The 25,541-nt window shown below is 35.4% G+C and overlaps 1 protein-coding gene across 7 annotated transcripts in view; it reads left to right on the forward strand.

The window, feature by feature from the left end:
- The first annotated feature begins 1,761 nt into the window (after positions 1 to 1,761).
- Positions 1,762 to 25,541, forward strand: part of LOC148277889 (talin-2-like) — a 114,613-nt gene continuing 90,833 nt past the window's right edge. For 6 of the 7 annotated variants that reach the window (XM_088232239.1, XM_088232240.1, XM_088232236.1 and 3 more), the window contains exons 1-6: positions 1,762 to 1,867; positions 2,598 to 2,736; positions 8,646 to 8,726; positions 10,232 to 10,356; positions 12,256 to 12,357; positions 24,588 to 24,758. In XM_088232239.1, coding sequence (XP_088088365.1) covers positions 1,784 to 1,867; positions 2,598 to 2,736; positions 8,646 to 8,726; positions 10,232 to 10,356; positions 12,256 to 12,357; positions 24,588 to 24,758 — 702 coding nt within the window. In that variant the 5' untranslated portion in view covers positions 1,762 to 1,783. Of the gene's footprint in view, positions 1,868 to 2,597; positions 2,737 to 7,401; positions 7,542 to 8,645; positions 8,727 to 10,231; positions 10,357 to 12,255; positions 12,358 to 24,587; positions 24,759 to 25,541 lie in introns of those variants that run through there. The other variant, XM_088232237.1, reaches the window with a different exon arrangement.

Consider the following 25,541-nt stretch of genomic DNA (forward strand, 5'->3'; position numbering starts at 1 on the left):
AAACTGGCGCAAAACGATGTTTACCTGTATTTGATTTTTTAAAAGGTTTGGAAATTCTTAATATGTAGCCCAGCTTGGTTAGTTTCATAAAGAATTACAGTTTTTATTGTTTGCTGTACAGTTACAATTAAGTGCCTTACCTTGTATTCAAATTAAGGCGATGACAATATTTTACACACGTTTATAATTCTATTTTCTATTTGGGGGAGCAATAAACATACATTATATTATTATGCGAGTGTGTTAGTGAATAAAATATATACCTACACGTCTGCTGCAGATGCCACAATGTTAGTGAGTAAAGCATGAAATAACAAGAAATTCAATTAAATAATTAAAATAAAATCATTTTATCGGAAATCGGGTATAAATTACAAATATCATCAAAAGTATACTCTCAGTCAGTCACGTAGTCCAGTACTATATAGCTACTCAGTAGCTCTCGGGAAGTTGACGCGGGTGCACTTTTCCGAGTTGTCAGCGATACCTAATGGTTTTTCATGTTTTCAGCAGTTAAATTTGAAATATTATCATATTTGAATGAAATTATGGTGAATTAAAGATATTCCCTATAAACATTCCATTTTTCCCTTATTAAATCTCTTATTTTTTAATGTGTAGTGACTACACAGCACCGTAACTCGCGGGTGTTTTAAGAACAGTAAGGGAAAGGTTAAGAAAAATAAAAAGGTGTGATAATATTTTTTATTTAATTATTTTTAAAATTAATAGAATTTTCAAATATTTTTAGTTCATGCTATGATTCATTTATTTTATGCTGGTGTCTCTCAGAACTGAACCCTGGCGTAAAACGACGTTTACCTGTACATTGGAGACTCTATACAACACTTTTGTACGCAGTAACTTTAAGTTTGCATCCGTTGTGGGCTCCACACAACGGATGCAAACTTAAATACGTAACAAATATTGAAAGGATTGAAAATGTTCAACGAAAAATTTTAAAACACCTATATTATAAAAACAATAAAATGCTTTGCATCTACAGCCAATCTGCTGAACAAAATGGATTTTTTACCCTCGAAAATAGACGCACTGTATCTGAGTTATGCTATTTACATAAATTATTAAATAATAAAGTAGACTCTTTTAACCTACTCTCCAAAATTAATCTTAATGTCCCCCTTTTGCGTGACAAGAAATAAGTATTTATTCCATCTGCCAGTCTGTAGCACTAACTATGCACAACACTCTTTCCTCTATTGTTCTTGCTCTAAATATAATGCTTTTTTTTTTCACCTATTGATATATTTTACATGCCCTTTTTAATATTTAAAAATAAATTAAGACTCATTATTTCTGGCTGCGATACACTCCCACTTGCTAATTAGTGATGATGGTGCTGTAAAATTCTAGATAAAAAAAGCAGATTTAAATAGCTTCTTTTTTTAATGAATAGAAAATACTTTTATTATAATTTTCTCATTTTTAGCGACAAAAAAAATGTGTTCTAATATTAGCAGTAATTTTAAAACTTTTTGATATATATCGTATTCTTCTAGTAGCCTTTATTTCAAATTAAAATAAAATGTATACCCACACACAGGCAATGCCTTTGTGGGATTTTTTTAGTATTAATGTAATAGTTTTTTTTGTATTTGTAACTTATGTTTACCTCATGTAAAATGCAAAGAAAAAATCGAGACCTCTGGCATGGACAGCCAATGACATGAATCAAACATCATCTGATTTGCATTTTATTCTGTCGATTGTCTTTAGAGTTATTTTATGTTTGCAGGTACAGCAGACTAAGGTGTCCACTGTGATGAGCGAGCCGCAGAGGGCTCTGCTGTCCACGATCTCTTCGGGCCAAGAAATCATCAGGCAAACGGAGATCGAACTAGTCAGGGTATGCGCAACTTTTCTCATACACTGCATCTGTAAGATTTAGCTGTTGATGTGGGTTGTGGAGCTCCTACCCCAGTTGGAGACTGACGGATAACACGATGTTGACGTTCCATGGTGTATTTATTACATGGGGAATAAGATACGACAGGAGTAATGTTGATGTGTGTTCAGAAAATGACGGGAATTTTTAATTTTCATGGGTTTGGAGAGTCCGACTGTCACAGTTTTTTTTTGTTATGTTGGTATACATGCCCTTGAAGTATGTTAAAATTTTCAGCAGTATTCATTGTTTACTTTGTCTGTGGCAGCCGCTAAGGTTAGGTTAGGTTAGGTTTGTTAAAAAAAATGGATCAAAGAATTTGTATAAAATTTTGAGTAAAAAATGAAATAAAGTGTGTGAAGTGTTAACAAAAGCCTATGGTGAGTCTACTATGAGTAAAAACAAAAATTTACGAGTGGTATAAGCGTTTTCAAGATGGCTGTGAAGAAGTTGAAGATGACGAACAGCTTGGACGCCCCAGCACATCAACAACCGATGAAAACGTGGAAAAAGCTAATGAAATGGTTATGAACGTTCGCCGAATTACAATCAGAGAACATTTATCAACAGCGTTTTCCTAGGAAACCACTCTCTAGTCACTGGTAAGATACGGGCACCATTGTCCTAGGAAACCCTAGCTTTACTGAAACGTGTTATAACAGCTTATAATCAATGTCGTGTTTCTCTCCAGGCGCAGTTGCCCGAGCTGGGATCTGATCCCGCGTCCATCAAGTGGAAGGAGGTCACTCTAGACACCAACAAGCAGAACATATCCTACCAGATAGCGGCCATGAACGCAGCCACGGCCCAGGTTGTCACGCTGACGTCAGGTAAACACTTATTTCAGATAGAAAAGAATTTTCGCAAGTCAAACTCTTCCCAGATGTCCCACTTTCCGCACCCTAAAGCTGAATCAATTTTGTTTTTTTTTTGAGAAAGTGTTAAAATATTTTTTTTGTATTGGTACCTTTTCTGTTGATTAAATTTGTATACAGTACATCCCAAGACGGCATTCAATTCATTTATTTGAAAATAACTAGAGATGCGCCGAGTACAAGTTTTACCGAGTATGAGTTTTACTCGGTTTGATGTTTGCCAATCAGCCGAATAACTCGGTTCAATCAATCAAATGCTTTGTTTGCGAAAACAGGTTTACACAGATCTTCGGGTGCTTCCCGGTTGCGTACTCCATCTCCGATACTTTTTCGGTTCGTGCTGCACAGCAGCGGTTCGAGCGGTTAAATTCTGGTGTAGTGGAGGTGAATGATGCACCGTGCTCTGGCAGGCCTGTCATCAAAAATGTAGGTAAAATCATGGAAAATATCGAGATAGACCGTCATTTCAGCAGTCGTAGTTTCACCCAGGAGCTGAATATCGATTTAAAACCGTTTTAAACCATTTGCAGAAGGCTGGATTAAAAAAAGCTCGACGCATAAAAACCTCAGGGATCAAATTTCCATCTGCGGATCGCTTTTGAATCCCAACGAAATCGACCCATTTTTGAAGCGGGTGGACTGGTGATGAAAAGCGGGTCACTTACAACAATGTCAAGCGACGGATATCGCGGTCGAAAGCCAACAAAGCAAAGCGGCCGCGGCCAAGCCAGGACCGAGGGCCAGGAAGGTGTTGTTGTGTGTTTGGTGGGATTGGCAGGGAATACTTTGAGCTGCTCTCCTATGGCCAAACGCCCAATTCTGCCCTCTACTGTGAACATCAGGACAACGCCAGGCCGCACACGTCTTTGATGACACACCAGAAGTCCGCACCTGGCACCGAGTGACTGTCACCTGTTCCTGTCTATGGCCAACGCACTCGGGGGTACGAATTTGGCCTCAATAGAGGCCTGTGAAAATTGGTTGTCCGAGTTTTTTGCCAATAGGGACAAGGGCTTACACGAGAGGGGGATTATGGAGTTGGGTTCTCGTTGGCAACAAGTTATCGAACAAAACGGCGCATATTTTACATAAATTGGATGATTGTAACGCTTTTTATGAAGCATTGAAATAAAGCGAAAAATACGAAATTACCTTTTCCCCAACCTTAAATATGAAAAGGATTCAAAAAATGAATTGTATTTTCAAAATCAATCAATCAAAAAAATAAATTTTTAAACATATGTCCCTAGAAAAACGCGACATGTTTGGCATTGAAAATTGTGATGTCAAGATTTGTGACGATGTTCTATAAAAATTGAAACGGTTTCAAATAAAACTCAAAATAAACACGAATCGACACGTATTAGGGGCGTAGCCGTTTTGCGGGAATTCAAAATTATAAATTTAATTATTTTTTTTATGCTGCTAATAAGTTAGTAGTAAAAAGTATTATTTCCTTATTATTGTAGAAAGCAAATGAATAAATTAAATAGATATTTTTTTTTTTTTGCTCTGCGAACAGAGAAACTTAGCAATAGCGCCTCAAGCTTCATCCAAAATGCATTCTACTCTTCATGCTGCGCTATTTTCACTAGCACAACTATGTGACAATGCAAAATTAGCATCAGTTTATATCACTCCGCACAACTCGCTCTGAACATACAAGTTTCCATTGACCATCTGTATCAACCTCACATATATAGACAGGCGACTTCACATATCTGTACACACCTACATTGTTACACAATGTTTACACGGCTCCATAATGCACACATGTATGCACATATATGTATGCGGGTCACTGGGGTATTTTGTAATAGACGCCTCGCCGGGTAACACACGGTAACCTGCATTTTCTGCAAATTATATTTTTATCATCGTCATGATGGAGAAAATCGAATTCAATCTTAAACCGCGGAACGACGGAGTTGTTGATACACTTAAACCCCCTATTTTTAAATGGAAATCTAACTTCCATATGTAAATGTCATTAGAACTCCTTCTAAACGGCTTAACCGATTTACGTGCGGTTTTCAGCGAAATGTAGATCTTTGCGCTGCGCGTGTTTGTAGATATTAAATTTTTCAATCGAACCTGTAAAAAAAAGTTGGAAGCACAAATCTTTTTTTCATCGACCTACCAGGGTGCATTCGACAAGAATACATTTACAAAAAAAATTGAGGGTTTTTTTTATTTGTGTTTAAAAAATTTTTTTTTTAATCTTTATAAACAAGATTCATTTTTTGGATCCCAATCAGATTCTTTCCTTAAATTCCTTATAATTTCTTCCCATTTATTTCTTTTTACCGGATTTTTATTTGTACTAAAATAATATTTACTGACATTAAATACATTTTCGCATTCATAAATAAAGCGCACCCCTGTTGGTGAGAAGAGCCGAGTTTGACATTTGCAAAATAAATTCCATATTTGAAATTGAATTATTTTATGTTTTGGAACTCAACCAGGTACCTACTTATCAATGAAAAGTCTTTTTCGAAGCAAATATCAAGTAAGCCAACAATAATGGCGTCAATAATAATGATAAATTGAATTATCAATTTATTATGAAAATTATAAATCACAACTCGTAATGCATTCATTTTAATGTTGGTAATGCCACAGGCCACAGAAATATAAGGAGAGTTGTCTATGCATGTTATCTTAAGCCCCCCCCCCTTACCCACTCCACACTCCAGTTCCAGGCACTGACAGATGAAAGTGAAAACGGATTACATCTTACATCTCGAATTTCTTTTATTATTTTATGGTTTTAAAACTCTTCTAAATTAATTCAATTTATCATGACAATTATAGATCACAACTCGAAGCGTTTGATAAGTGACAGGACGCCGTAAATGTAAATAAACGACACATAGAAATGAAGCTATCTACAATACTCTATAAAATCCACAAACATTGATGAAAAAAAATCCGATGACGTCACAAAACATCCGAAGACGTCATACTTGATGACATCACGAATTGTTTGTTTTTGGCACCATTCAAATGACTAGAATTTAATTCTTTATATCCTTATTTCTTAGCAGATTTTAATAAGATTAGTACCGATCGGCTTTTGATTTTTTAGATTAATTTATTGGCTAGTAAAAAAGATCCATGACAATGAGGAATTCCAGCCCAACCCGGAATTCAATTTTTAAAATGTTTAGAAGCGTTTAGAAGCAAACTTCAAAATCTCTACCAAAAACAGAAAATTAGTTATCGATGCCAAAATAAACTGTACATAAAAACCTACCAACTGAAATAATAGCGTAATTCAAAACCGTCTCTAAATTTTGCAAAAATATATTTCAATGATACTACTTGACACCGCAAACATAGCATTCTGCATTGAGTTGGTGAAGCATAATTATTACAAATCTCACAATTCTCTTTTCAAACAATATTTGAGTTTGTCCAAATGTTCGTAGACAAAAGACTGGATTTCACCCCCTCGGGAGTCATTAAGATTAACAAATTACAACAGGGATGGAGAATACCTTAAATAAGGGAATATGGAAGTCAAGGCATCCACAGGGCTTATGACCTGTCATTGGCTGGTTTAAGTGGCCACTTTACACACTGTGTAACATTCAAAAGTGGCCACTTAAACCAGCCATTGACAGGTCATAAGCCCTGTAGATGCCTAGACTTCTATATTACCTTCTGTTAAATGTTCTTAATCTCTGTTGTAATATGTTAATGTAAACAGCTCCCCAGGGAGTTGAACCCAGTCCTTGTCGACAAAAATTTGGACGAACTCAAAATATTGTTGATAAATTACCTGGTCCATGAAGAAGTATAGAAATTGAAAAAATAATATTTTCAGGCGTTGCCTAGTATGTAGGTGAAACAATTCAATCAGATGAATCTCACCCGCATAAATAAAGGTTTCAGCTCTTTAACTTCACAAACATCAACAGATGAAAGAATTGAAGAAATATAGATGTTCAAATATAAGGCAGAATGGTGAATGTTACACAGTGTGTAAAGTGGCCACTTTTTTATTTGATTTAATAGCATAATTATACATTTTTACAATTTAAAAAAATTTCACTTGTTATATTTTTACTAAAACTAAAATCCCACCAAGCCACTTTTTGTAGCTTGTTGGTGAAGATTATATTTATACTGACTTAATAATATTATTTACATTTATAAAAACAATGAATAACAGATAAAAATTCACAGCCGGTAAGATCAGAATAAACATGTTTTTACAAATAATAATATATAAATTTATTTTTTAAATACAAGAAAATATATGAAAAAATAAAATATTTACACCTAAGCTACTATTCATATATAAACTCTTGATCGAGTAGCCACTCTCTTATTTTGCTCTTGTTACAGTGTGAGTTAAATCAAACCATCCATTGACAGGTCATAAGCCCTGTAGATGCCTAGACTTCTATATTACCTTCTTTTAAATGTTCTTCATCTCTGTTGTAATATGTTGACTAATCTTCCGTTTTCGGCGGAGATTTCTGAGTTTGCTTCCAAACTGCTGAATCTCCTCACTCTTCCCACTGATTCTACGTGTGTTGTTTTGATTGGCGACCGTGCGTGGATATGTCACAAATGACATTTAATTCCAAACAAAATAAAGCAATTTATGTAGTATGGATCGGTTGTTGTAGGACTATGTTGTTTTCCGCGCTAATTATGTGTTTGCGAATATTCTGTAATTTCGTTTTCAAAAATAACAATGTATTTGTACGTGAGAATGCTAGGTGACCTGATAGCTTCGGCCTTAAGTAGGTTGTGGATGCATTATACCATTGTCTCAAAAGTTCCAAGTGAAAAATACCTTGTATCTGATAGAAAGTAAAGTAATCCGAAAATCTGTATCGTTAAAAACTTATCTGGCTCAAGAGAAAGACGTCTGCTTGAAATCCGGCTTTTAGACCGTGGTTTTGATATTGAATTTTTTTAATTTTTTTATTTGGACATTTTTTTTATTTTTGATGTACTTGGGAATACATATTTTTCTTTTTTTTCCATAGTAATAAGAGTTTTTATGTGTTGTAGAATTTAAGAGATAATAATTCAATTTTGCCATTTAAAAACACTGTTTTTTGATAATTGCGCCATTGAAAAATAAATCAAACAGACATTACGCGAAAACAATTCTTTTCTAAGATATTTCTAATATAAAATATACTTAAAAATTTTATGTCACTAACATATTACAACAGAGATGAAGAGCATTTTAGAGAAGGTAATATGAAAGTCTAGGTGTCTAGAGTTGATTATTGTAATGGTATCTACGCAAATCTACCAATGAATAAAATGACTCGCCTACAGTCTGTATTGAATGCCGCAGCGAGACTTATTTTTGGGATCTCTAAGTTCAGTCATATCACTCCACTACTTGGGGAATTACACTGGCTAAGTTTTCCACAGAGGGTGGAATACAAACTCTGTTGGCTTATGATAAGTCACTGCACAACTCTCTCTCTCTCTTACCTTTATGTAACTAAAATGATCAAGATACGCTGCGATTGGTGTACCAATGCAGTGCCCTTTGCACCATTAGGTGCGGAAAGGGAATGGTGATGATGATGATATAGGTTTATTCCACGTTTATTTATAAATTTTTATATTCTTAGGGTTAGTTTTTTGTTTTATCTCCTCGTGCGATTGGCTAAGAGGCCTCGTCGCGCTCAAAACAGAATCATGCTAAAATCACTGCTCCAGTAAGAATACGGGAATATGTGTTAGTTAAGAAAAGTCAGACCGCATTTTTTTTTAAATAATGAGACTGAGACCTTAATAATGGCTTCGAAGTCGAGCATCTTGTTTAAGCCTGAACATGGAATCCATATTTTAAACTTATAAATAATTTTTTTCTTCCTCAGGACCTACCGATGAAGTGGACCACACGGCCGTCGGGGCGGCCATTACGACCATCGCCAGCAACCTGCCCCAAGTCACCAAAGGTAAAGTGCCACAATTTTTTTTTTTTTTAATTTGAAAAAAGACATTTTCATTCTTATAATTTACATGATTTATTTATTTATTTATTAACATACACGGCACGCAGTGCCTTTTACCTTAAAAAGATACATATTTCAATATAATGTGAAAAATGAACAAATTACAACAGGGATGGAGAATACCTTAAATAAGGGAATATGGAAGTCAAGGCATTTACAGGGCTTATGACCTGTCACTGGCTGGTTTAAGTGGCCACTTTACACACTGTGTAACATTCACCATTTTGCCTATGTTTGAACATCCATATTTCTTCAATTCTTCCATCTGTTGATTTTACTGAAGTTAAGAGCTGAAACCTTTATTGTTGTGAAGAGATTCATCCGACTGAATTATTTCACATACTAGGCAACGCCTGAAGTATAGCGCCTATTTAGATATAAAAAATAATTAAACAATGTGTGCAAATAAAATTTTAAAAGGAAAATAATTTTTGTATATTTTTCTATAAAAGGTACAAAATATAAGTATATTAAATACAATAAAATTCTTTTGTCTCAAAAAAAAAAAAAAATAATAATAATAATAACGACAATTAAAGTAATTTAAAAAATAAGTATGCACATAAATATGGTACACAATAGTACCCATACAAAAGTAAACATAGAAAGCACTATAATCTAAATATGGTACACAATAGTACCCATACAAAAGTAAACATAGAAAGCACTATAATCTAAATATGGTACACAATAGTACCCATACAAAAGTAAACATAGAAAGCACTATAATCTAAATATGGTACACAATAGTACCCATACAAAAGTAAACATAGAAAGCACTATAATCTAAATATGGTACACAATAGTACCCATACAAAAGTAAACATAGAAAGCACTATAATCTAAATATGGTACACAATAGTACCCATACAAAAGTAAACATAGAAAGCACTATAATCTAAATATGGTACACAATAGTACCCATACAAAAGTAAACATAGAAAGCACTATAATCTAAATATGGTACACAATAGTACCCATACAAAAGTAAACATAGAAAGCACTATAATCTAAATATGGTACACAATAGTACCCATACAAAAGTAAACATAGAAAGCACTATAATCTAAATATGGTACACAATAGTACCCATACAAAAGTAAACATAGAAAGCACTATAATCTAAATATGGTACACAATAGTACCCATACAAAAGTAAACATAGAAAGCACTATAATCTAAAAAATGTAAATTACCGTTCATCATCTTTGAAATTATTAAATAGAGTTAATTTATATAAGCTATACTTTTGTTCGGATAACGAGTTCAGAAACCGCCCCCGGACGCACACTCGCATTTATAATGTTTTCTTTTCATATTTTCTATGTTTAAAACACAGTGCGTTCGATGTACACTATTCTGCTTAATAGCTGCCTGTGTGTAAAATAATAAAAATTATTTGACATTCATGTACAAATGTAGTGATTGCGATATTAATTGCTCTTCAGGCGTCAGCATGATCGCCGCCCTGATGGAGGACAACGACAACGGAGACAGACTCCTGGACGCCACTCGGAGGCTGTGCAGCGCCTTCAGTGACCTGCTGAAGGCCGCCGAACCGGAGACCAAAGAGGTAACATCACCAAATATTCCTTTATGTTTTCAATGTTATTTATTTATTTATTTATTTACGGACTTATTCAGTCCGTTCAACAATGGCAAACACATAAGCAGGAGGACAATAAATGACCTTTTGTTTATTTATAATTTATTAAATAATAAAATAGATTGCCCCGAACTGTTGACTTTAATAAACTTTCGTATTCCACATAGTGGATGTGTGGAATCGTGGTGTCAAAGTGGGAGGTCAACAAATATCAAATCTGAGATATGCAGATGACACGACACTGATTGCCAAAGGTGAAACCGAGCTAGCAGAAGCTTTCAGATGGATATTTATTTATTTATTTGACACTTTGTATACATATACAATAAATATACATATAAGGGCGGGCATATTGCCTTAAGGCAATTTCTTCCTACCTACCCAAACCGTTCAGTTTAAGAAAATTATAAATACATGGACATATTGAATCTTACAATTTTATACAAAAATTAAAAGCAAAGATTAATAAAAATAAATATATATATATAAAAAAAAAATAACACTATACTATGAAGAGAGGAGAGGGGATGGGAAGGAAAGAAGAAGAAGGATAAAGGAACAATTTAAATATTTAGATAGTTACATTTCAATCTTGACTTAAATGTAAATAAAGAAGGGGCGTCTCTAACATTAGTGGGTAGATTATTCCACAATCGAGCGGCTACTACTGTGAAAGAGGAGGCAAGAAAATTAGAGCGATGACTGGGTATTAAAAGGGTTCTCTCGTTACTAGAACGAAGAGATAGTCCGTGTTGTGAAAGAGGTTGGATGAGCTCTCTCAGATAAACAGGCGAAGTGGGATTATTTAAAATATTGTGAAGAAGTGATAGAATGTGAATGTTCTTTCTATGCCTGATACTGAGCCAGTGTAGTTGCGTGCGATGCTCGGTTATGTGGTCAAATTTGCGAAGATTAAAGATATAATGAATACAAATATTAGAGATTAGGATAGAGTTGGAGAGTGAGGCTCTGGGTCTAAAATTGTATATCTAAACTTACAATTTAACTAAACTTAAGTGATACATTATATTTCCAGATTTAAAATTGAGGGTATGATAGTTTAAAGAAGTGGGATTTTAGTTAGGATCTGAACTGACTGGGACTGTCGATGATTCGTAAGTTTGAAGGCAATTGGTTCCAGGCAGAGAAGTTTTCCTCTTCCTGAATCAAATTCTGACCTAAGAGTAGATTTTTTTTGACATGTATTTTCCCTAATACAAAGGTCCGATAGGTATTTTGGAGCCATTTCATGAAGGGATTTGAGTGTAGCCAGTACACATTGCGTCTAATAACTATAATATCTCTATAAATATAATCAATATTGGGTTTAGATTTTCAGTATTCCTCCATTACACATTTACATATCCACTGAAATAATTTGTTATTAAATAATAAGTACTTATTAGGCACAAAAAAGCATTTTATCGGAAATCGGGGATAAATTACAAATATCATCAAAAGTATACTCTCAGTCAGTCACGTAGTCCGGTACTCTATAGCTACTCAGTAGCTCTCGGGAAGTTGGCGCGGATGCACGTCTCGCCCGAGTCGTTAGCGATGTGGCACGATCAGATTAACCAAAGTCTGTTCATGTCAAAAGCAGACGGAACCGAAGGGCATGTATGACAAGATGTATGAATGTGGAAGAACGATAGACGTGTGTGGCGGTTTATTCTATCTGCCTACCCCTACGAAGAAATGGCGTGATGGTAGTAGTAGTAATAGTAATAGAACATAAATATGGAGTCAATGTTATTTCTACGTGTTTTGCAGATGTGAGATTTTTGACTCCATTTCTCCGTAAATATATTTATCAACAATCGCTATGGTTTATTTGTCTCATTAATTTGGTATTCTTGTTTCTAGCCTCGTCAGAACCTCTTGAATGCCGCGTCTCGCGTCGGCGAAGCCTCCACCCAAGTACTCCACACCATCGGAGAAGACACGGAAGAGAATCGAGAAATTCAGGTAAACACCACTCAAACCTCGTCTCAAACGGACCCGAACGCAACTGGAGCACCTTCTCAGCATCACTATGAGAATGTATTCGACCCCGCTTGCCCTAGCTGCCGGGACAAACTAGAAAAGTACTCTAAAACATCGCCCTTTTACAAGAAACTCAACGATTGCTATGAGAATTTTCACAACACGCTCTTTAACAGACAATCAGATACCGATTACAATGAAACCTCCGATGTTTTAATCGATTCAAACGCGTTAACGTACGGTGATGGCGCATATTTTAGATTCATCGATGATTCCGACGATATTCTCGATCTAAATGTGTTCGAAAACGATCACGAACTGTTTAAGATCGGCGGCAAATGCAACTGCAACACTATCGTCGACGATACAAAGTACGTTCGGGACAACGACGGTTATTACGACATGATTCTCAGTAAGAATAACGATATTACGGTCGGTACCGTAGATTTCGGTGACGATTTCGAAGACGGTAGTTTCGAAAACGACGACGGTGAAAGAAAATTTGTTTACAAAGTCAATTTCGGGGATTTCGATCCAAAAAACGCTAAAAGCTACGATGAGGATGATCTGTACGAAGACGTCGATATAAACGCTTGGAAAAAACACAGCGATGTGCCCGTCACGCGCAGAAAGACGCTAGACGTTATTCTCGAAGACGGAGAAAGCGATTATTACAGAAACATGAATTTCGATAGCGATCCGCTCGAGAACCAAGATTTAAAAGAGTCGATTTTAAAAGGCTTAGACGAGGGTAACGTTAGGTTCTTCAGAAATAAAATCCCGAAGATTGCGGTCTCTGATTTAAGCGTCGAAAACGTCTTAGGCGATTGTACGGAATATCTAGAAGATACGACAAATAACAAATCCCCGGAAGCCAAACGCAGACTTAAGGTTAATAATAAAAAAGTTACGACCACAACCGAGAAAAAAACGTCAATTTTCCGGTCGATCAAGAGCAAAGTCAAACGTTTTGTCGCGAAGCAGACCGAGCCCAAGGCGCAAATCGAATGCTGCTGTATAAAGAACGACGTTTTAAAATCCGGTTCGGACGTCGAAGTCAGCGGCTCGATCAACATCAAATTGTTGAACGCGGATTTGAAAGACAAGCACCTCGTCGCGAAGGCGCAAAAGTCGCCGGCAAACTTGGTCGGCAGCTTCTGCAGATCGGACTTCGTGAAGCGCGCGCGAAATGAACAGAGTTTCGAACGCTTCGTCAGAAGGAGCGAGTCTTTTTACGGGAACGGTAATCACGACGCGAAAAACGTGACTGAAGTCAGAATATTTTACAACCCGACGTTCGAAGCGTCCAACGCATCTTATATCAACGGAAAAAACACTTGCGACGCTTTTGATTACGAGGAGTATGTGAAAGAGAATTGGGTCTGTATTATTTGCGTCACATTTTTCGTTTTGAGTCTGATCTTTGGTTATTTTGATCCTCACTGTGATTGATACCAAAATGTGACTCATGAACACTGTGATATATTTTTTAAATAACGGAAAATATAGCCGAGCCTAATTTTTTTTTTATATTTAACGAAAACAAATTGCAATGGAACTTTGTTTTAACGGTCACGGAAATTGCGAGATCTCGGATATATGAGAAAACGTTAAAATTTGTTGCAACTCAGAGGGAAAACATTTTTGAGAAGGGAATATGAGAGTCTAGGCATTTTACAGGGCTTATGATCTGTCATTGGCTGTAAGGGAGAAAATCCAGCCAGTCTGCCAGCATTTGGACATACTCCATGGAACATGGAACTCTACTATTAATATATACCCTGGTATAACGAGTAATGCTTATAACTAGCAAATTCACTCAGTCCCATCTTCCTAGTGATAATCAAGTTCGACTGTATACAGTAAAACCCCTGTTTTGCGTTTTTCAAGGGAGCAAAAAGAAAATGTTTTACTAAGGAAAACGCTAAAGTGAATAAATGAAAAACTGCAGAATAATTGTAAAAACGGTCATAATTGGAGATTTCATTTTTAAAAAAATTATGTTTTCAATCCATACCACAGTGTGTTTTTTTTATTGAAAGAGAAACGTGTTTAAATAATTTTATGTAGATACTTAACATTAAAAACACGAAAATAAAAATTAGAATTTCCACAAAATGCGTACAGTGATTTTTTCCCTAAATATTGGGAAATTTTATTTATATGGTATCACTTTTTTTAGTATGGCACCACAGAAATCCAACTGTCATTTTCATCGCGTCAAAGCTGTTTCACACTCTTATGATAACTGTTTAAACAATCTTCTTTCCAAATTATGTTTATAACTTCAAATAATATTTCTATTACCGAATTTTTGAACTTTCTGCATCGTAATTTATTGATGCAAAGACTTTATTCTTCATGCGTCAACTGCGCGTAAAAAGTCAAAATTAGACACTTCAAAATGGTTTTCACTGAACCTACTTTGAATTTAGTTTGAGACAACAATTTACGCATTTTTTTATTTACCTTGATTTTATTCACCACTTTGGGCAAACGCGGCGGCTCGCGGCTCGGCGTCTTTTGACAGATCGAATGAGTTTCGAAAAATTTTCAACGTAAAACCGGGGTTACAAAATTGTAAAAAACTTTAATTGGGGGATATTTGAATGAGAATGTTTGGAAAAAAATGGGACATGAACATTTCGGCGTAAAAACCGGGAAAATGTAAAATTGAGAAATGTAAAAACAAGGTTTTACTGTATATTACATTAACAAATTACAACAGGGACGGAGAATACCTTAAATAAGGCAATATGGAAATCTAGGCATTTACAGGGCTTATGACCCGTCTTTGGCTGGTTTAAATCCAGTCTTTTGTCTACGAACATTTGGACAAACTCGAATATTGTAGTGAAACCAACTGGTCCAAGAAGAAGTTTAAAAATTGGAAAATTGTTTTCAGACGTTGCCTAGTAATAAAGGTTACAGCTCTTTAATTTCACTGAAATCAGCAGATGGAAGAATTAAAGAAATATGGATGTTCAAACATAGGCAAAATGGTGAATGTTACACAGTGTGTAAAGTGGCCACTGAAACCAGCCATTGACGGGTCATAAGCCCTGTAGATGCCTAGACTTCTATATTACCTTCTCTTAAATGTTCTTCATCTCTGTTGTAATATGTTAACTAATCTTCCGTTTTTGGTGAAAATTTTTAAGTTTGCTTTTAAACTGCAATTTTTAAACTTCTTCTTGGACCAGTTGGTTTCATTACAATATTTGAGTTTGTCCAAATGTTCGTAGACAAAAGACTGGATTTAAACCAGCCAAAGACGGGTCATAAGCCCTGTAAATGCCTAGATATCCATATTCCCCTATTTAAGGTATTCTCCATCCCTGTTGTAATTTGTTTATCTTAATGACGCCCGAGGGGGTGAAATCCAGTCTTTTGTCTACGAACATTTGAACAACTATTGTATAATACATTGATTTAAGAGTCCTCCTAACTAGGGTAAACTGTTCTATGGAGGACTCAAGTCTTCTCAAATATGTTTTCATCCGTCAGTTAGTTTCTTTTATTTGTTTTAATATTATTCAACGCCGAGAATAAGCTCTCATAAAAGTACATCGAATGAAATATTGTGACTAAAGCAATCGCTAGATTTTTCAGAGCGCCAAAAGTGTTCGGTAATCGGTTCGAAGCATTCAAAACATCTTCGCAATTCTCTTTTTCATTCTCCAAATGATTTCGCGTTGATAATGAGTTTAGGCCTCAAGCGGACGAGCTCTTGAGCCCGGACGCAGTCTTGAAATTCCGCAATTCGCTACTCCAAATCATTTAGTAAGGTTGTCAGAAAACGGTGCATATCACCCAAAATGTCTCGGCATGTCATAGGTTACCCATCGCTGTCCTCGGTAGCCAGGATCAGAAGCGTAATATGTATATCTAATATGTAGAACTATTAAAAATAAGAAATATGTTTGTATCATTGTATAAATGTGACTTATATTTGATTAATATTGTTATTTAAGTACTTTGTTGAATTTGTGAAATTGACTAATGTTTTTTGGTCTGTAGGGGGTGTTAATTAGCTTAGGGCCGGTTGCATCAAAGTTGGTATAAATTTAGTTTAAAGTTAAATATTTAAACTTAGTTAAGGCTCAAAATCTGGTAACTGAAAAATTCCGTTGCATCAACATTATTTTAGTTAAGTTAAAGTTTAGAATGTTGCCACTGTAAAGGTTCAAGTTTCACCCTAAAAATTGTTGGGATTTTTGCGCAAGCGCGTACTTGTTTATTTACATGTAGCAATACACATGCCCCGCGACGCGTCTTTGGGCACAAACGTTTAAATTTCATTCCAATTTTCAGTGTGTGCGAAAGGGCGAAGCAACACTGTGCATTCGGAGAAGAAAAGAACAAATGGGACATCGTCCTTTTTGAACTAGAGAAAAAATTGAAAGAGCAAAAGCTAAAACGAAATGAAGAACTTTTTCCTCTTGAAGTAGAGCAAAAAAAGGTCATTTTTCGGGCAACTGTGGCAGCCTTAAATGCCCAGAAAGAGTTAGCTGAGCTCAATCTAGCTCTATTTAAAAATAAATAAACAGCATTTCAATACAGTGATGATTTAGATTTATTTTACACCACGCCGCTGATGATCAAGTCCTGTGTTTTGACAAATAATTAACAATTAAAATTCAAATGATTATTAGTTCTTCACTTTTTTGACATTCGAAATCTTGCGATAAAGTCAGACTATTCCCACAAAAAATGGTCCGTTCGCGGTTTGAACAGTTTTTTTTTTCGGTTTAGAATATACTCGATAATAAAGTCGTCATCGGAAGACGAAAAATCAGATAAAATTGTCATTTTGTGCAACTTTTCACAGATCGATCAATGGATTTCAACACTCACGACGCTTTTTTGACAGATGGCAGATCGCATTTAACTTTAAACTTAACTTTAAACGGCCCCCTAGCGGCCGGTTAAATAAAAGTAACTTTTTTGTTAATATTTAGTTACCTTTTTTTGATGCAACGCATTTTGACATAAAAGTAACTTTTATTTGACTTTAGCCCTGACTTCAACTTAACTTTTGTCGATGCAACCGGCCCTTAGAGTGTTCGATACTTATAATTGTACAATATTTATTTATTAATTTTTGACTAATTGCGTATCCTTAATTCGTTCCTTTGTTTTACTGGTGAAAAATAATTATCTCTTTGTAACAAACGTTTTCTTTTGAAATTCGTAATATACCCAGTAATGAATATTCCTCGAAGCTTTCATTAACCTAGCTGAATAAATGTTGATATTTTAGAACTTAATGTTATTATTATTAATAATACACTAGCAGCCATTAAGCTGATGTGTGTATATCAAGTGTACACGGTTATTCAGCATTATACATTGCTGTGTGCATCTAGTTAACATTCACTGAACTTGCGCTGGGCCATTCCATTTCTCCACGACTCGGTTTGTCCGGAAGTTCTTCCCGGAAGTTCTTCAGATGAGAAGAAGGCATAGTCCTTAAAATATAGCTTGATTAGCATGACAGCTGTCAAACTAATTTCATTAGTGATGGGAAATTACCGATCACCGATCAAATTGATTTTATCAGTTATTTCATGCAATCATGAAACTCTGTTTCCGAAAATTGATATAAAAAACGCAAAAACAAGCCTATTATAGTGTGTTTAACACAATTATTCACCAAGAAATGAGACATTTATACTTTTTTCATGAACAACATCAAGTAAATTATTTTTTTATTCGGTCAATTTACATTGATCAATTTGTCCCATCTCTAACGTTTTTGCAAAATGATGTAATCTTGAAAGAACGTCGTTAATAATTAGGTTTATTTTAGTTTTGAATCTGATTTTATATATTAATGTTGATTTATGTTTCAAGCATTGTATTAAAAAAATAAAATAACACGCCACATACAAATGATTTTTCGTGTGTCAATATAAATAACTCCTTGACGTTACTACAAAGTTATGTCATCACTTTTTCTGACAACTGTCATTCTAATCATGTTACATTTTAAGGACTATAGTGTTTAGTTTCAATGAATGTCCTTTGAGATGGCGGTCGTCATTCATAGTGAACATTGATTTCAACTCGGGTACATTATATTGCTCAGTTCAGATGGAGTCACCACGCTGCCTGCGCTCCCAGTGAACTTGACCCGAGCTCCCTTAAGCGGTCCTCGTAGGATTTATTTCTTAGAGAAACTACCATTTTGGTTGCTCTTCTCTGGACTTTCTCCGACAACTCTGTCTGTTTTAAAATAGGGACTCCAGATTTGGTAGGCATACTCCGGGAGTGGACGAACATATGTTTTATAAATTTTGAGGAACGTGTTGAAGTCTTGGCGTTTACAGGGCTTATGACCTGTCGAATCTGTGAAAAATCAATGTAGGATGTGCAAATCTGAGACAGATATAATTGATGAGATTAAGAAAGGGTTACGGTGATCTGCTCATTTAGAATGAACGGATGGTAAAACAGATATGTATGGCGAGAATGAATGGAACCGTAGACTGAGGACGATTAAGAATGACGTGGCATGATCAGATTAACCAAAATCTTAGCTCTGATAAGCGGAAGAAGCTAGGAATGTATGTCAGGATAAACGTGTGTGGCGGTGCATCCTCTCTGCCTACCCCGAGAGGAAACGATGTGATGGTAGTAGTTGTAAAAGTTTTATATAACTAAAAAAAATCTTTGTGTCCTGCAAATTTCATTTTATTTTTACACAGTTTGTTTGCATCTATAATTTAATCCGTAATACCATAAAATCGTTAGTCCAAATTGAGTGTGATATTAATAAATTGCTTTTTATAATATGAAATAACAACTTGTATAAAATTTGCAAGGAAATAAATCTGTTGGCACTTACAAAGTGTTTGTATTTGTTCAACTAACTGTGTGTAAAAATACTGTACAAAAATATTGTCTTTTTAAAACACTTAGCTACTAAAACACCCCTCATAGGCAAAATATTGATTAACTTATTGTCACCTTAATTTAAATACAATTTTATTTTTATAAAAAAAAGAATTGCGTTCTTATGATTATATTTACGAGGGCGGATTGATATTGAAGCTACCTAGCGCTAGATGGCACCACAAACACAAAATAGATTTATTTTTTCCAAATTGTGATCTGTCAAACGGCAGCTGTTAAAATGTCACCCAAATTCATTGATTAGTTTATTTGTTGTATTTGTTTGAAGTAAACAACTTTTGTGTTTCTTGAAAAATGGAAAAAAGCTAATTTCGTGCAGTGATTAAACACTATTATTTAAAAGGGAAAACGGCAAAAGAGACAAAAGAAAAGCTCGATAAACATTACGGTGAGTCTTCTCCGTCAGATTACATGGTCAAATATTGGATTGCTGAATTTAAACGCGGCCGAACAAGCACTGCAACAATACCATCAACGGGAAGGCCAAAAGAGGTGGTGACTGAAGAAAATATCAAGAAAATCCCCGATATAGTTATGAATGATCGCCGAGTGAAGTTGCGTGAGATTGTTGAAATGGTAAACATCTCATATAAACGTATGTTCAACATTTTGCATGAACATTTGCATAAGAAAAAGCTATCGGCGAGATGGGTGCCGCGTTTGCTCAGTGTCGAACAAAAACGAGTTCGAGAGACCACTTCGCAGCAGTGTTTGGACGTGGTAAAGCGTAACCCAGTTGATTTTTCGCATCGATTAATAACTGTCGATAAAACGCGGGTGCACCACTGTACACCTGAAACCAGAAATCAATCGAAACAATGGGTGGAAGCTGGTGGAAGTGCTCCGAAGGCAAAGCCAGTGAAATCGGCTGGCAAGGTTATGGCCACTGTATTTTGGGATGCACTCGGAATATTGCTCATTGATTATCTTGAAAAAGGATCCATAATCACAGAAAAGTATTATCGTGCATTATTGGATCAATTGAATGATGCGATCAAGGAAAAACGACCACATTTAAAAAAGAAAAAAGTGCTATTTCTTCGAGACAACGCAGCGGTTCACACAGCATTAGATACGATACTAAAATTATGTGAAATATATATATATATATAGTTGGATAATTTATAAAGCGCCATTTTTGTGAAAATCACCTCAAGGGCGCTGTACAATTAATAAATATCCCAGTACGTCTTGCAGCTACAGAGCGCATGGACGGTTGGGATTCTAGTTCCTCGTTTTCAATTAAGATCAATCAAAAATTATAATAGATAGGAGCTAGATTACAGGACGTCTTGCAGCTACAGAGCGCATAGACAGTTAAAAATTTAGCCCCCATTTACACATTTTAAAAATTGACAAATAAATTTAGTGTATTACAAAATAATAATAATATGAATAGTAAAAAGGAGTAAGATTACAACACGCCTTGCTGCTACTAAGCGCATAGATGATTGGAATTCTAGACCCCGTTTACAAAATTAAGGTATTTTAAAGTTGATATATTAAAGCTAGATAACCAATCATCGTGCAGCTACAAAGCGCATGGATGAGGGGAATTCCAGCAAAGTTAAAACAATATCAATAAATTTTTAAAAAATAGAGATAGAGAAATACACTTCTAATTGGTTGATCATCCACCTTATAGTCCAGATTTAGCTCCTAGTGACTTTCTCCTGTTTCTAAACTTGAAAAAATGTCTCGCACGAAAAAGATTCAACTCAAACGAAGAAGTGATTACCGAAACTGACGCGTATTTTGAGAGGTTCCCGAAATCGTATTATTCAGATGGTATAAAAAAGTCAGAAAATCGTCTTACTTAGTGTGTTGAAGTAAAAGGAGACAATGTTGAGAAATAAATGGTTTTTGAAAAAAAAAAATATATTTTCCTACTTAGGTAGCTTCATTTTCAATCCGCCCTCGTATTTATTTATATAAAGATACATATTAAAAAAAATAAAAATGCATCCCTAACTCTATTAGGCCAAGAGCCCTGTGTCGAGTTGGGATACAACATAATAGAAAGTGAAAGCATATTTATTATTATTAAAGAATTATTAAATAAACATCTGGACAACACGCTCAATGGTACTACATATAAATCTATGCAATGTCTCGCAGCAGTCTCCTGCAATGGTCTCTTCCCTTAGACAAAATCCAAACTTGTACACTTCTGAAAATGGCTTTCGTTTTGGAGAACTAAATATGTTCATATTTACCCAAATATTTCCGTTTTGGGGTCATTTTCAATGAGTTAAAGTTCATAGTCCATAATCGATGACACACACGTGCTAAAACATTCCACGTGAAACAGTGCGATGACCAAAGAAAGCAATGTCATCATTTTATATAGAATCCAATACAAAACATTTAAGTTTGTAAGTGAAAATTCTTGATGGAAGTTCATTGTAATTTATTATATAAATAAAACACGAGTGATACTTTAATCCACAAATTTGGAAAATCCAGTGACCGGTTTCATCGCTTTCGCGACATCTTCGAGACTGGTATATTTATTAAAAAGTTAAATGTATTTATACAGAACAGAGGTAAGGATACATAATTCAAAGTTATATGTAAGTAAATTAAATAAAGTTATTTTTATCTTAAGGATCATTATCGACAAATTTTCTATGGGTTACATTCATTTGTTAACCCATAGAAAATTTGTCGATAATGATCGTTAAGATAAAAATAACTTTATTTAATTTACTTACATATAACTTTGAATTATGTATCCTTACCTCTGTTCTGTATAAATACATTTAACTTTTTAATAAATATACCAGTCTCGAAGATGTCGCGAAAGCGATGAAACCGGTCACTGGATATTCCAAATTTGTGGATTAAAGTATCACTCGTGTTTTATTTATATAATAAAAAAAAAAAAAAAAAGAATCCAATACAACAACTCTAACAGTTATCGCTCATAAAATCGGGAGCGTCGTTCTGCAGTACATTCACATCGTCCCTACCTTGAGGAAATGAATTACAAAGGAACATCGCCCATAAAGAGACTACAGGGTGTGGCAGCGCCAGTCAGTCGGCCCAACAAACATAAAAAAAAATAATAACATTATAAAATAAAACCTAGCACATTAATATAAAATGAACAAACAATGACAAACATTTGATTTACAAGTAATTGGCGGGTTTAAACGACCACTTTACACACTCCACACAGGATAAAAGCAGAGTGAACGCGGTCGAAATGCAAATGTCGATGCTCTTAGACGAATGTGTGGGAAATCAATGTGTGACAGGGTTACGAATGATGAAATCAGGCGAGAGTGTAAATCTGAGTCAGGTATAATTGATGAGATTAAGAAAGGGTCTCTGGATAGTTGATAGAATGGACGACGAAAGAATGGTAAAACAAGTATATATAGCGAAAATGAACAGTAACGTGAGACGAGAACGACCGAGGAAGACGTGGCACAATCAGATAAACCAAAATCTTAAGTCTGGTCATGTCAAAAGCAGGCAGAACCGAAGGGCATGTATGACAAGAAGAAGATAAAAATGTATGCCAGAAATTTTACCTATAGGAATATTTCTCCATATGGATTTGATCTGTCGGAGATGGAAGAAACCAGCACTTACCGTTTTATTGACCTGAGAATGAAAAGAATGATTTGAATCTAAATGAACACCCAGTAGTTTAACATTTGTACTAGGGGTAAGATCACAACCTGTTATTGAAATCGGAGATCGGTCTAAAAGGTGTTGTCGCTTTTTTGTCTCTGTCTGTTCTGTGTCTGCACTGTTGACCATTGGTATCCGAGTTCAGTCGATAATTCTACAACACTTTGCGAGGATCAGGAAGCGCCCTTGAGGTGATTTTCACAAAAATGGCGCTAGATACATTATCCACAATAATAGTAGCTGCTTCAATGGGTAAATGTTATCAACTATTAAATATCTTAATTGAGTAAATGGGGTCTAGAATTCAAACCGTCCATGCGCTCAGTAGCTGCAAGACTTGTCCTAATCTAACTTCTAATTTTTTTTTTTTTTTAAATATCTAAATTTATTGCAACAGAGAGGAAAAACATTATTGAGAAGGGAATATGGAAGTCTAGGCATTTATAGGGCTTATGACCTGTGATTGGCTGGTTGAAGTGGCCACTTTACACACTGTGTGACATTCACCATTCTGCCCGTGTTTAAACATCAACATTTCCTCAACTCTTCCATCTGTTGACTTTTGTGAAGTAATGGAGCTGATGCCTCTCGAGAGCCTTAACCACGCTTGCCTACTTTACGAGGCATCGGGTTCTCGGCGTCCTGGACGTAAACTGCTGTCGGCAGTTCGTGTCAGAACTACGGGACGCGAACCTGACTTGGGGGATGCACAGGAGCTGGCAGCCGACAGAGATACTCGGAGGATCTTTGTGGACACCATACGCTCCAACTAGGGAGCGGACATGGAATAATGAATGACTAGCAATAAACCACCGTATTACACAAAACCATAAAAAAAGTATACATTATATTATCTACGTACTATGTAGGTACAAATAAAATATATTTTTTATAGCTTACCTGTAAATAAAATCATCGTTTGCCACTGCTAGGTACTTGTTTATGATTTAATTAAAAAATTAAAAATTATTCGTATACGAATATTAAATTTGAGTCGGTATCTAGGTACTTGTCAATGGTTGAATCCCAAAACATAAAGTTATTCATTTTCAAATATAGAATTCTTTTTCAAAAATGTATTAAATGTCAGTTAATATTATTTTTTCACTACTGAAAAATCCATTAAAAAGAATTTAATGGGTAGAAATTATAAGAAATGTAAGGAAAGAATCTGATCAGGATCCATAAAAAGTGAATGCTGTTTGTAAACCATTCAAAAAAAACTTTTTTCACACACAAAAAACATCTTTTTGTTTTTTATATATGCATTGTCGCCGAATGCAACCCTGGTAGGTTGATGAATAAAACATTTATGCTCCTAACTAACTTTTTATACATATAGATTGAAGATTTTAGTACCTATGAACACATGCAGTGCAAAGATCTACATTTAGCTGAAAACCGCACGTAAATCGATTAAGCCATTTAGAAGGAGTTCAGTGATATCACACGTACAGAAGAATTATATATATATATATAAAAATTACTTACATGTTATGTATTTATATGCAGATACAAATTCATGATAATTTTTTGTAGATTACCTATAAAATAAATACCCATTGTTTTGCTTATCATTAAAGCCAATCTATTAAGGCTCTCCTAAACCTGTTGATTATTACATTTTAAATATTTTCTTGTTTCGTCGACAGGACATCTTGCTTGCTCTCGCAAAGGCCGTCGCCAACACGACCGCCGCCCTCGTGCTGAAGGCCAAGAACATCGCCGCCACGTGCAAGGATGACCAACAGGCGCAGAACAGGGTCATATCGGCGGCGACGCAGTGCGCTCTCGCCACCAGCCAGCTCGTCGCTTGTGCCAAGGTTTGTATCGCATTGTCTTCTTTTCTTTGCAGAAGGGGATCTGGGAGGATTCGGCCATCTCCATTATAGTTAGGCCTCCCCGCCTGTTGTGATGCAAATCAAAACTTTGTTATTTAAGGAACTGTCGGCCTCGTGGCGTAGTGGTCAGCGCATTTGCCTACCCGAGCGCTGGTGGAGAGCTTGCAGCCAGGCAACACGAACTGTAATTTTTTAAAATTGATTTAATGCACAAAATTCACAATTTTATCACTGAGCACAATTATAATTTTTAATGTCCCGACTTGTTTAAAAATTCCGTGTTAAGTCTAGACAAAAAACAAGAAATCAAAAACATTTATAAACACATCAAACAATATACAAAATAATCAAAATAATAACAGAAAAATGTCAAAAAATTAAATATTTATTCCCGAAGCAATCTTATACAGTGGTCTCTACCCCTCGACAGAATCCAATTATTCATCTTAAATATAAACGTTGTTTTGGAGAACTTAATATGTTCATCCAAGACGTTGAACACTCTCGGAGCTATATATGAAAAGTGTCTCCGAGCAAACATCGTACGCGTTCTCGGTATTAAGTAGTTTAGGTTACGCGAAAACCTCGTACGGGCATTCTGTTGGCAGTTGGGACCTCCTTCCGTAGTCGCCCGACCAGAAAATTTTCAATACTTTCTTGATATAAATTTGAAAATGAAATGTGTCGAGTTCTTTCGATGTGTGGTGTTTAGTAGACTCGTCCGGGCTGACGTTGCAGTGGACTCCGCGTTGCGGGCCAAATCAG

The sequence above is a fragment of the Micrasema longulum genome, unplaced genomic scaffold, assembly GCF_059751315.1.
Source record: "Micrasema longulum isolate JH-2025_06_02 unplaced genomic scaffold, ASM5975131v1 h1tg000958l, whole genome shotgun sequence".
Taxonomy (NCBI): domain Eukaryota; kingdom Metazoa; phylum Arthropoda; class Insecta; order Trichoptera; family Brachycentridae; genus Micrasema; species Micrasema longulum.